A 13,961-nucleotide genomic window follows, 5' to 3' on the forward strand; every position below is an offset into this window, starting at 1 on the left:
ATAACTTTATTACACGACGGTACGTTATTATATACAACATATATATATAAAAACGAAATGTTTAGTTTATAAAAAATTATTCCTAAATATATTTAAATATCCCTTTTTAGATAAATGTGTATATAATAGAATTTATTTATATTTTGGTTATAAAATTTTTACTAAAAATATTCTTCGATTAACCTTAAATAATAAAATAAACTTTAAGGATTTTATTTTTAGATACTTTTTATCAACCATCAAAGGAGTACAATATATCAACTCCTTCTTTCCTCCATTTTTTCTGAAATTTCTGAGAGAAAGTTCCAACTTGAACCTCTGCAATGTGCTTTCTCTCTAACATAAACATTGCAACTCTAGATTGACCAATACAGCCACCAACAGATAGTGGGATTTTTTGATCAATAATTTTTTTCTGGAAAGGCGTGAATACGTCATTTTTGCCAGATTTAGATTTCCCAGATATTTCCAGTTGTTCTTTCAAGCTGTTCTCGTCAACACGTATTCCCATTGAACTCATTTCAATTGCAGTTTCTAATGGGTCTGAGTAGAATATAATGTCCCCATTAAGATTCCAATCATCATAATCTACGGCTCTGATATCATGTGGCTGGCCAGATTTGAGTTTATGACCTATTCCAGTAAGAAATATCGCTTTTTTCTCTTTTGCAATTTTGGACTCTCTTTCCTTATGCGAGAGAGAAGGGTAGAGATCCTCAAGCTCTTGTGTTGTTATAAAATGAATCTCTTTTGGAAGTTTTTTAGAGAGAGTTGGATATTATCTGTTGACAGAATCTTCACACTCTCTAAAAATGTCGTACATTTTTGTGACTACAAGTTTTAGAAACTTAAGATTTCTGTTTTTCCTTGCCTCTTCGCAGAACATATTTTGAATCGTATTTCTATTTTTGTTGTTATTATAATTTTCATTTAAGTCATTAACGTTTTCAGGGACTCGAATCTCCCAATCCCATTGATCAACAATGTAAGAGTAAAGTGGACTGAGAGTCTCCATTCTTCTTATAGCAACCATATCAGTATACAACTTATCTATGCAGTAGAAGCAAAGTGCATCCCTCTTCCACTTAGCCAGTGACTGAAAAACCTCAAATTTGTCACCATTCTGTGTTTTAAATTTAAGTGCAGATGATTCGTCTGCAAGATCATCGTTGAGACTTGTAGAGCTTTCAAGAATCAAAGGTGCAGGTATATGAATAAATCCGTTCGATTTTAGAAGATCAGAGAACTTATGTTTGACAAAGGATACTGAGTTTATAGTTTTTAGTAAGTTAAGATGTGGTGGTGATTGAGACATAATTAAATTTTTAGTATAAAAAATTTTATAAATTAATTTTTAATAAATCTGATATTAGTAATATTTCTTACAATTGTTTAATAAAATTTTATTACATCACAATTAACAAAATTTTTAGTTATATTTATATAAAATTTTATTATTATAAATTTTTTATTTTTTTTTATTTTTTTATTTTTTATTTTTTAATAAAATTTTTTATGAAACCAGCAAAACGCCGTTCTGTTTTCTTTAAAACACCGAAAAGAACAAATAAAAATTCTCTAAAAATTCACCCTAAAACTCCAATGAGAATAAATCCAACTAAAAAGATTAAAAAAGTAACACAAACTTTAAAAAAGGAAACATCTGATAGTGATATTGTTAATATTGATAGTAGTAATAGTAATACGAATAGCAGTATTAGTAATAATAGTAATAGTAGTAAAAATGATAATTATAATAATAAAAGTAATGATAATAATATTAAGAATTTGAATGAAAAACAAACAATAACAGAATTAAAAACAACAATCGACAAAATTTTAAAAATAAAAACATCAGATACTATAAAATCAAAATTATCATCAAACTCAAAGTTAATAGGTCTTGACAATGAAGGAGTAATAGAAATACTTCAAAAATTTTTTAATTTAAAACTTATAGAGATAGAAAACCAAAATTCAAAAATTAACAAAAATTTAAAATCCTTCAAATTTGAATTTAAAACTAAAAAAAAGAAATTTTTCTTTTATTCTTTCTGATGATGAGAAATATTTGGATTCTTTTTCATATGAACTTATTGAAAATAGAAATTGTAAATTGCCAGAGTTTATGAATGTCAATATTACTTTTAAGAAAGAACTTGTTATGAGGTTTTTATGGAAGTTTTTGTAGCTATGAGTGCTAGTGATAAATAAAATAGAAAACAGATAAAAAAATTAATTAAAATTTTATTAATTATTCTTAAATTTTTAATTATAATAATAAAAATATTTTATTACTAAATAGATTTTAATAAAAAATAAAAATAGTATCTGCGGGATTCGAACCCACGCCCCTTTCGAGATTCGATCTTGAGTCGAACGCCTTAGACCGCTCGGCCAAGATACTAAGATATAGTTTTTGTATTATTATTACTCTAAATAATATTTTTACATATATAGTAACAATTATTAAAAAATACTAAAAAATACTAAAAATACTAAAAATACTAAAAATTATTAAAAATAATAAAAAAAAATAAAAAAATAAAAATAATAAAAAAAATAAAAATAATAAAAATAATAAAAAATAATAAAAATAATAATAAAAATAAAAAATAATAAAAATAATAAAAATAATAAAAATAATAAAAATAATAAAAATAATAAAAAAATAAAAATAATAAAAATAATAAAAAAATAAAAATAATAAAAATAATAAAAATAATAAAAATAATAAAAATAATAAAAATAATAAAAATAATAAAAATAATAAAAAAATAAAAATAAAAAATAATAAAAATAATAAAAATAATAAAAATAAAAAAAATAAAAATAATAAAAAAATAAAAATAAAAAATAATAAAAATAATAAAAATAATAAAAATAATAAAAAAATAATAAAAAAATAAAAATAAAAAATAATAAAAATAATAAAAAATAATAAAAATAATAAAAATACTAAAAATTATTAAAAAATAATAAAAATACTAAAAAGAAAACTAAAATTTAATTAAAATTCATTCTACAAAATTTAACTATAAATTTCTAATTTTGTATTAGATTAAAATTCATTCTATAAAAATTTAATTAAAGTTTCTAATTTTGTATTAGATTAGTAGTAGTAATAATTTAAAATTCGTAATAATTTGTACTATCAAAATTTTAGAATTTAAAATTTTAAAAAATTTTTGATAAAAAAACAAAACAAAATAAAATATTTATGCAATCAAAAACAGTTTCAGCAAATCTTTTTAGCCTAAACTTTTCAAAAACTACAACAGTCTATAACCATACAATTAAAGCTACACCAGAGCTAAAAGTCAGAATAGCTTACGATTTTGTAACAAGAGTTCTCAGGCAAAGAAATGAAAAAATTTTTAAAAATTTTGCTTTCGACGGCGCACGAACTTTAATACTTTTTGAGAAAATAGCACCTGGGAGTGAAGACAGCAAGTTCACAATAACTGCCGGAAAGAAGGAGTTCGTATTTGAAATTATATTTAATGAAGAATTAAAAATTGGTAAAGGGATGGAACAACTTATCACAGCCAAAAAAGGAGATAAAGAAATTGAGAGAATTAAATCATTAACATCACAGGCTCTCGATCTTCTTCTAAGACCTATTAAAGAACCAGATTTTGTAAAAGCAGGAAGAGGTGTCCTTATTTCGGGAGAAATACAAAACGGAACCAGAGACCTTCTCCCAATACCTATCAGCAACAATGTAGAAATATGGCAGGGTCTTCTTCAGAGCGTCAAGTTTCTATCAAAAGGCATCTTCCTGAATTCTGATGTTTTTCTTGGTGCTTATTACCAGACAGCTCCTCTTGACAGATTCCTCGGAAGATATGCAGATAAAAAATCGTTCATGAATCTCGAGAAACTCCTAAAAAGGGTTAAACTTCAAACCACTCATCTAAAAAAGAACTTCTCATTTAAAGGTATGAAATTGAGTGAAAAGTCATCAAAGGATCTTTTCTTCGAAGCAGAAGGTGGAAAAATTTCAGTTGCTGATTATTTCCAGAAGACGTACAAACCACTGAGAAATCCAGATTGGCCATGTGTTGTTAGAATGAAGAACGACATGGAAATGTACTTTCCTATTGAAATATTGTCAGTTGGAAAAAATCAGAGAGTTTTAGGAAAATTGGATGAAAAACAAACTTCAGATATGATAAAAATTTCGGCACGAAGACCACACGAAAGGTTCGAAATGATAAAAAAGAGAATGGACATGTTTTCATCATACCAAAACACTGAGATATTGGGTCTTGAAATTGACAAAGGATTTGCTCAAGTTAAGGCTAAAGTTCTCAATGCTCCAGAGTTGCTTTTTGCAAATAAAAAGAGAATATCTGTAAATGACGGTGGATGGAACTTGAACGGTGTGTCTGCTATACGACCAATTCTTATAAAAGACTTTTCAGTCATTAACTGTACACCTATGAGAGATTTCGAAATTAAAAGACAAATGAACACATTTATCAACAGTTGTAAAAACTTTGGAATTCAATTTTCAAATGAAAATTATACGTTGAGAAATGTTAGAAAACCCGCAGAGATAAAAGACGGTTTAATGAAATTTTCTTTAATAATTCTTCCAAACAGTTTTAACGGTGACTATTACAAATTTGCAAAAACGGCATCTGAACTTTACAAAAATACGATTACGCAATCTGTAAGGGAAAGAAACTTTGCAAGAATGTCTCCTTCACTAGCTGCAAATATTGCACTGAAGATTGTGGTCAAATTTGGCGGATTCTCCCATTTCATCAACAGTGGTCTCAATATTTTCAATGTTCCAACAATTGTGTTCGGTGCAGATGTTTCTCACCCTGGAGTAGGTTCTAATGTTTATACGATGTCTGCCGTTGTAGCTTCAATGGATAGACACTGTTCATCATTTAACACTTACATGGAGAGACAAGAAGACAGACAGGAAATTATAACAAATTTGAAGGAAATCGTTAGAAAAGCTCTTAATGCTTTTAAGACTAAAAATAATTGTGTTCCTCAAAAAATTATTTTCTTTAGAGACGGCATCGGAGAATCGTATTTTATGAAAATTTTTGAAGAAGAATTTCAAGAAATTAAAAATGCTTGCACATCACTTGATCCTAAATACAATCCCAGCGTAACTTACATCGTAGCTCAGAAGAGACACTCTGTAAGGTTTAACAATAACACTTCAGGTAATTACAATGGAAAACCTGTCAATTCAAATATTTCACCAGGTACACTTATCTCTGAACTCAGCTCTAGCGAGTATAATGATTTCTACATGGTCACGCACAAGGCACTTCTGGGTACTGCAAGACCTGTTAGATACTTAACTATTAAAGATGAGAATGATTTTAAAGACAACATGCCAAAGTTTATCTACCAAATATGTCACCTGTACGGAAGAGCAACAAAGTCAGTTTCTATTCCTTCACCAATTTATTATGCACATTTAGCAGCTGCAAGAACAAAAGTTTACAGTGATTGTGAAGAAAAAGAGTTAGTCAACGATAAAGAAAATATGTTTTATCTTTAAAGTAAACTAGTAATTACAAATATTTTCTAATTCTTTAAAATTTATTTATATTACCTTATTAAGTAATTTTATTTACAAAAATTTCAAAATAAATAAAATCAGTTATAAAAAAAATTAGGATCAAAATAAAATCACAATCATCAAAAAGAATTTTAAAAAATTTTATTAAATTTTTAATTGGAAATTTCAACATGCCTGAAACATTGAAGAACATTTTATCGTTACCTGAGTTCAGATCCAAAAAAAATATACGAAACTTTCTAATAGCATCAGTTCTCATAGTAGTTATGTATATTATTTTAGTAGTAATGTATCTATATAGTTCTACAGAAGATGTAAAGACAAACACTGTAGATTATAATACTGAAAGTAGCAGTAAAGAAATTATTAATGAAAATGAAACTAATCCTCAAGATTTTCATAAAGATTTGGGAGATTTACTAAAAGAGGAAAATATTAATTAACATATTAAAAAATTAATTTTAATAAATGTTTAAAAATTCTTAATCGTTTAAAAAAATTTAATTATTAATTTTTTTTTGAGTCCACATTTTTCTTCTAAATACTTTTTATAAATTTTTAAATTTTTATTTTTGAATTCTGACTGTGCAGTGGTACTTTTGAACGCTGTAAAATCTTTCTCCCACGAACCTGGTCTGTAATTTCTAGAAATTACACTATTTGGTTTTTTTAGCATTGTTTTTTCGAAATATAGTTTGTAGCTATCCTTAAAATCTGTAAGACCTGTAGATATTATTTTTTCGTTCTTTAAATTAATATTTGTACTACTCTTCATAATATCTGTAATATAATTAATAGAATTGATATTTAAATTATTCATTTTAACATGTTTTTCACTATTCAGAATTTCATTCCTTTTTTAGCAATTTTATTTTTAACGTAAATTAGAAAGTTAATAACATCTTTCAAATTTTTTCTTGTAATTGTATTCTTCTCTGAATTTTTCAATAAGTTAATCTCATTAATCTCTAACATTATTCTTTCATTCATAATTAATAGTTTTAAAAATATATTTTTAAATAAATTTTTTTAACGATAAAGGATATTTACCCCTTTTGTTGATAAATCTAGTAAAATTGTATTTTAATAATATATTTTTATTTATATAATATCATTACTAGAATTACGAGTTACTTTATCAATTATTCAACATATACAAACTCTCTTATTGAAACTTATAAAAATTATTTAGTAATAGAAATATTTTTATATATTCAAAAACTGCAATTTCATCTTTTTCTAAGTCTAATTATCCAAATAAAGGTAACTTTAGTTATATATATACATTTATTAACAATAATTCTAAATTTGTGATAGAAATAAAAATTAAGATATGTAGAATCAAAAAAAAAAATATTATCTTTCTAATAATTTAAATATTAACAGATCTAAGTAAATATATATATTGTTTTTATAAATCAAACTATTATTAATTTTAATTGAAAATCAGTAACGATTACATCAATCCCTAATTAAATTTAAAACTCCTTTTAAAACCGTCTTACTGTCCTTTAAAAAATTATTTACTTGTATTAAAATATTCTTTTATTTTAGTTTTGCTACTTATCTAAAAAAAATTTATCCCAAAAAAAAATAAATTAAAAAAATTGAAAGAAAATTTCTAAAAAAGAAATTTAATAAAATTATTAAATAACGAAATAATTGAAATATATTTAAAAATACATAAATTTCTTAAAATAAAAGTTTAAGATTGATAGGACCTCCTCCTTTTTTAAAAAAATACTTCATAAGAAAATTTTTTGCTTAAAAATTTAAATTTATGAACTTACTCAAATTCACTCAACTCATTATAAAGATTCGAAATGTTGTAGCTGCTGAAGATAATTCTCTATTATTCATATTAAATTGTGTTAAAGCGTCTAAATCAACAGAACAACAAACTACACCACAAGATCTAAAACCACCAGTAAAAAATGAAGACTCTGCTGTTCCTGCAAAATCACCAGTAAAAAATGAAGGTAATGTGAATCCAACTGCAGAACCAAAAAAATTAGAATTCAAAAATGTAGAATTACTTTTTGATAAAGACAAAAAAAATGCAACATTCAGCAGCTTAGAAGGAGTTGAAAAATTTGACGAAAAAAACGTCTTGGAATTATATTTTTTCCCAAATAATTGTGACATCAAAAAACAAACAGAAGATTCGAAAATAATTGAAGAAAAATTTATCATTGATAATAAAGTAATAAATTTAAATGAAATTAATTGTGAAAAGAACAATGAAAAAGGGTACCTCGTTTTTCTAAAATATAAAATTAATGATGTTGAAGAATATTTTGTGTCAAAAACTGCATTCTGTTGCAATAATAAAGAAAAAAGCTTGAATGAAGTTCCTAGAGAGGAGAATTTTAAACTTTTATACGAACCAAAACCAGAAATAAAAACTAAGAGCGTAGAAATTTCTTTAGATTCTGAGAAAAAGAACTTTATCATTGCTAAAATTGAAAATATAAAAAAAATTACTAAGATCTATATTATGGACAATGTAATTGGAGAGGAAGAATAAAAGTCTTCATTAAACATAATTGATATGAAATCTTTGGTAGAAGAAAAAGAAAAATTGATTATTAAACTAAGTGAGGATGATCTTGGTAAAATTTTTAAAGACAAGAAGGATAAGAGTATATTAGTTATTATCAAATACAAGAATGATAAAGATAAAGAAGATATTTTCATATCTGAAAAAGCTTATTGTTTTATTGATAAAATTTTTACCGAAGTTGAGAAAGCAAAAGATTTCAAACTTTTATGCGGCCTTGAACTTAGTTTAAATGAATCAATACCTGAAAAAAATGAATCTTTTTTCAAAATACATAAGTGGAAATTTATAATAGGTCTTTTAATACTAGTAGTAGCTCTTATAGGATGCGCTGTAGGTTTTGTTTTTTACAAGAAATCTGAAAATGACGACTAAAAAATGAAGTAAATTTTTTTACTAGAATTATATAAATATTTCTTTTTTAATATTTTATTATATATTTATCTAAAAGTGTACTTTATTTATATATATGATATTTATCTAAAAGTGTACTTTATTTATGTATATGATATTTATCTAAAAGTGTACTTTATTTATGTATATGATATTTATCTTTGCAGTTAGTTTAGTAATCTTTCATAAATGTAATGGTAATATATTAAAATTAATACTCATTTATAATGTAAATTTTGATCTAATTATTTATATATATTTACTAATCTAATTGAATTTTATATATATATAAATTATAATGTTTAGACCTTTTTTAAAGTTAATTAGTTAGTTTAGTTTTTTTTAAATAAAAAATAACATTACCTACTGTTATATAATTTGACGTATTTTGTTAATTTATATTAAAAATTTAATTAAAGTTTATTAATTAAAATAATACTAATTTTCTAGAAATTACTATAACTATAATTTAAAAGAAAAATAAATTATATATTTAAAGAGTCAATATATTATTTATTCAACTAATAAGATTTATATTGACAAAAAATATATAATCTAAATATATAAATCGTACTAAAAATTTTATATTTTTATATATTAAAAAGTTATTTAAATATTAATAAAAATAGGAATTTTTCCCTATTTTAAAAAATATTCATATATAATGATTAGTTTTACATGTGTACATTCTCACTCAAATTTTGTAATATCATGTTAAAATCCTAATTATATGATAAGTATCATTAATTTTACATACAAACCATCTAATAGAATATTCTTAAATAACTTATAGAGGACAGGTATAAAAGTTAAATTAAATAAATTCAATAGACATTGAAACAGAATTTTAATTAAAATAATAAAATATGCAAGATATTAAAAAATTAATTATGATAACTATGTAAGTTTTATAAAGCAATAATAGGTTAGCATTTATAAACTTTTATAACAATAGATACAACTATATATTTAATTTATATGATAACTAAAATATTTATAGATAACTTACTAATCCCAAATAAATAGTACTAAATTTTAATTAGAGTCACAAAATATATTTATTATTATTATAAGAAATATTATTATTTAATAATATTTTATGTCTCTCAATCCTTTTCAAATGCATTTTAACATATTTATGATTTAATATAATTATTTTATTAAATTATTATGCATGAAATCGTTAAAAATAATATAAGGCTTCTCTTCTGATCTTTAAAGTTTTGAAGTAAATATTAGAGAAACATAATAGTTTTTAATTTAAAAGCAAATCTAAAATTCATAAATATTTAAATTTATAGAATTCGTATTTATAATAAAATCTAAAAATTATGAGATATCAAAGTTGATTACAAGTGAATCTCATAGAGAAACAAAAATGGTTAATCTTAATTCTCAATTATAAAACCTCTTAATCTAAATATCATACCATCTATAAAATCGTTAAAAAGATTGTAAAATATGACTAGATTAAGACAAGGAGGAGATGTAGAAATCATTATAGTTACAGATTTATCATTACTAGATATATTTATAAATAAAGTTATCAAACTCTAAATAACCCCCATCAGTGAGACTAATAATGAGCTTTAAATAACAGTTTCTACAAGTACTTTTGTTCGTTTTTTGTATAATTTTGCAAACAAAAATTGTGAAAAGGTAATTAATATAATAACATAATAATCTAGATATTTTTATGACCTAGGTCTAAATTTCGAAGATAAGTCCTTTATCTTCTGTGATGAAGTTGTATTTAGTGTGATCTTTAGATTTTGTAAATATTACTTCATAAGATATCTACATATGTTCAGATATCTACTACTAGGAGTAGAAATATTTCTGTCTTTGCTGCGATGAATAAATATGGAATGATATTCAATAAATTCATTTAAGCTATCTAAAGAAAAGATGTCAAAATCTGCTTGATAGCTAAAAATTCTGTTAACATAACACAAAAAAATGGTGAAATTATTGCCTATTCTTGATAAATAAAAAAATCTAGTATAAATTTGTCAATTTAGTAATTGATAGTTTTTAAGATAATATTTTTTTCCTTATTTTTTACTCTCTTCTTTTCAACCTTATTTAGAATTTTATTATTGTTTGGAAGAATATTATACGACAAGGGAAGTCATAGAAGTAAGAAGAATTGTAAATTTTGATCATATTCTTCAAAATAACGTAATGTTTTTTGTTGAAAAATGTTGTTAAATATTTTAAAATTAAATAATAGATTATGAAAAGATTAGTTGGCTAAAAATTTCTTAATACTGTTTTTTGGTTTAGGAATAATTAAAAATTTATTTAATATAAAATTATTTTTTTTTAGATTGTTTAAAGAACTTTGAAATATGTTAGGAGTTCTATATATAACTAAAGACATTGTTTGTAATACGTAACTATATATAAACTTTTTGTTATACCATGGAATTATTATTGTAAATTAAAGTTTATAAATTTTGATGAGCATATTTTAAAGATATCAAAAAATAAAAATTTTAAGTAGTTTAATGATACTAATTATAAAATTATTATGAAACTTTATATCCTTATTGTAATGTTAGTATTTATTTTCTCATTAATAATATTCATAAACTTAAGTATAACTTTATTCTTAAATAAATATTTTTCTCACAATTCTGTTGTCTTTAGTAGTATCTTCAAAATTTTTTTAACCCTTGTTTATAAATGAAATTTTAATAATAAATAATTTATTATCAATAAAATAATTTAAAATGGAAATCCTAAGTAGAATTAGTATTAAAAAAACATATAAAAATATTTTAGAAATAAAAATAATTCTATATTATTAAGAATTTTAATATTTTAATTATCAATAAATTTAATATATAATCATTTATAACTTTTAAAGTATTTGTAATAATTTTAAGTATTTTAAAAATTTTATACAATTATTTTTTTTTATTTTTAAAAATTTTTAGTTACAAAAAATGGAAATAAAGATAACAAAATCATATGACAATTGCCTCTTATCACGGACTGAATTATCAGCAACATTAAAATTCACAACACCTCCAAAACGTATCGAAGTAATTGAAAAATTAAAAACTCTATTCAAAACACCACACATAATAGTAACAGATTTGAACACCAAATTTGGTACAAACGAGGCAATTTTTAACGCCAAACTCTACAAAGACGAGGATGTTCTGAAAAAGGTTGAGAGATTTTCAGTTCTTCATAGGTTTTTTGATGAAAAGAAGACTAAACTAGCAAGACGAGCACGAAAGGACATAAGAAAGAAAAAAGTAAAGATGTTTGGGTCCAAAACTAGGATGTTAAAAAAAGAGCAGAGCAAGGAAAACAGAAGGAAATGATAGCTTTAAAATTATTAGTTTAATTAAAAAAATTTTAGCTTTATTTGTTAGAGATTTATATTAGAATTGTTTTTTTACCTATACTATTCCCTATTACATTTATAGGCGCACTCTAAAACTCGTATTACGGCCTTTTCTTATCCATTTATTATTAATTTTTACCACTTTTTTTCTTTAAGATTTTTGTTAATATATTCTTTATATATTGAATTAGTAGTAAGTTAAGATGTTCAAATAATTTATAAAATTGATTTTCAAATAAATAAGAAAAAAGGATTCAATGATTTGATTTTGAGTTAATATCAGTTTTAAAATTATAAGAAAAATAAAATTTTAATCCTATTACCGTATCGTATATTTTATATATATATTACTTTTTAAAAAAACTTTATTAAGCTTCCATGGCGTAATAGGTAGCGCGTTCGACTGTTAATCGAAAGGTTGCCGGTTCGAGTCCGGCTGGAAGCGTTTTTTTATATAAATTTATATTTTTACAATTAACAAAAAAAAATATCAAAAAAATATAAAATATTTAGAAAGGAATATAAATTTAGTAATTTAAGTATTTTTTATTTAGTTACTCTTTTTAGAAATGTATTTCTCAATGAATGTTCTTATATAAGTTTTTCTTTTCAACTTACCGCGACCATCTTGAACCACTTCATCATTTGCACCCAAACTCAAGAAGAAGCAAAACGGTACTACCCATACAAACACTGCAAAATATAGGAATACCTCCAGAACGAATATATCAGATTCTGCCAATTTTTTCAAATAGAGAAAATGGTTTATGAGCGTCATAACAACTCCACCGATGAAGTACGGAGATTCAAGTTGTATCTTTGGATAATCTTCAAGCAACGGATAGAACATAAGATTAGTGAAAAAAGAATATGCTACCATTTTAAATGAGTATCTACGTAAAAAGAGGTAGAAATGGAGAGCTAAGATAGATGTTATGGTTTTTGTGATAGTTTTTTTTGCTCTGTACGGTGAATTCTCAATAAAAATTACGGATCGATAAATCAAAACGATTAGAAATAGAATTGATAAAATTGTTAGGATGAGAATAAAAATGGATTTGAGGAATGTTAAGAACATAAAAAATGTTTGTTTTTTTATTTAATAAAAAAATATTAAAAAATTATTAAAAATTTTTACTAATCAAATTTTACCTGCTTTTTTAAAACTATTCATATTATTTCTATAAATATTTTTATTAATATTATTTTTTATTCTTACTTTAATTTGTATTACTATCTGAAGGAATTTCATCCTCAACCTTTTTGCCTAAGACATAATACATCCTATCAATCCAGAAATCCCTCATTCCTTCATTCTCAAATGCCATCTCATCACTATAGTCTGGATGTTCTAAAATAAGTCTGAATGGCAATGACGTGTTGTTTACAACTACTCTTCGCATCACTACATTTGAATCAAGTTGTAACATTTTTACCTTTGAACAGAGGAACGAAGATTTTGGGGTGAAGTTTTGTGTTCTAAAGAGTATCTTACTTAACGGATTAGAGGTTGGAGTAAATGTGTTCGTATTTTTTGTGGGATTAAAGTTTTTTCTTTTTCTTTTATTATTGTTAATATTATTAATACTATCAGTCTTACTATTCATATTATTAGTATTATCAGTATTATTACTCATATTATTAGTATTATCCGTATTATTATTCATATTATCAATATTACTACTATTATCTGTATTATTAGTTATTGAATTTTCTCTATATCCAACATTTATATCTCTAAAATACATCAGAACCGCATCCTTTGTCAGAACAAAATATCTATGATGGAAGAAACAGCTAAAAAAGTACATCCTCTTTCCTACAGTGCCTTCACACAACACTAACTCACATATTCTCAATCTTCCCAATAAGGATTCGTTTGAAACTTCTGCAACGCTAAATCCTAGCTGCTCTGCCCCGTTTTCCCATAATGGCATTGTAGAAATAACCGATGGTGAGATGTTCAGAGTCTCTATTCTGACATTTGGGTCATGCTTTGTTGTAATTAAATTTGCAGATTGTGTGATTGTGTTTCCCTTATTAGTCGTTATTTTTGAAAGGGCTTTGTGGTTTTGTTTCTTAAGGTCAAA

The 13,961-nt window shown here is 23.8% G+C and overlaps 2 protein-coding genes and 2 non-coding genes across 4 annotated transcripts; 2 read left to right on the top strand and 2 right to left on the bottom strand.

Moving 5' to 3' along the window:
• Window positions 1-232: 232 nt before the first annotated feature.
• Window positions 233-1,315, bottom strand: LOC121130690 (aspartate--ammonia ligase-like). Its single transcript, XM_040726409.1, has 2 exons — window positions 872-1,315; window positions 233-688 (listed from the first exon to the last, which is right to left on the bottom strand). The coding sequence occupies exons 1-2, from the start codon at window positions 1,313-1,315 to the stop codon at window positions 233-235; spliced, it is 900 nt and encodes a 299-aa protein (XP_040582343.1).
• A 1,010-nt stretch (window positions 1,316-2,325) lies between these two features.
• TRNAL-CAA (transfer RNA leucine (anticodon CAA)) lies at window positions 2,326-2,407 on the bottom strand. The gene has a single exon. It is a non-coding gene; the product is annotated as a tRNA-Leu (tRNA).
• An 813-nt stretch (window positions 2,408-3,220) lies between these two features.
• LOC121130689 (protein argonaute-2) lies at window positions 3,221-5,536 on the top strand. Its single transcript, XM_071893858.1, has one exon. It carries the CDS (start codon window positions 3,221-3,223, stop codon window positions 5,534-5,536), a length of 2,316 nt encoding a protein of 771 aa, XP_071749959.1.
• Window positions 5,537-12,243: 6,707 nt separating this feature from the next.
• TRNAN-GUU (transfer RNA asparagine (anticodon GUU)) lies at window positions 12,244-12,316 on the top strand. The gene has a single exon. It is a non-coding gene; the product is annotated as a tRNA-Asn (tRNA).
• The last annotated feature ends 1,645 nt before the right edge of the window (window positions 12,317-13,961 follow it).

Source organism: Lepeophtheirus salmonis, unplaced genomic scaffold (genome assembly GCF_016086655.4).
Source record: "Lepeophtheirus salmonis unplaced genomic scaffold, UVic_Lsal_1.4 unplaced_contig_10728_pilon, whole genome shotgun sequence".
Taxonomy (NCBI): domain Eukaryota; kingdom Metazoa; phylum Arthropoda; class Copepoda; order Siphonostomatoida; family Caligidae; genus Lepeophtheirus; species Lepeophtheirus salmonis.

What these genes read in the sequence shown, in the direction of transcription:
- LOC121130690 (XM_040726409.1), bottom strand. Translation starts at nt 1,315, where the DNA reads ATGTCTCAATCACCACCACATCTTAACTTACTAAAAACTATAAACTCA. An exon ending in AAAATATGTTCTGCGAAGAG is followed by an intron (nt 689 to 871) that starts GCAAGGAAAAAC and finishes CTCTCGCATAAG; the next exon opens with GAAAGAGAGTCCAAAATTGC.
- LOC121130689 (XM_071893858.1), top strand. Translation starts at nt 3,221, where the DNA reads ATGCAATCAAAAACAGTTTCAGCAAATCTTTTTAGCCTAAACTTTTCA.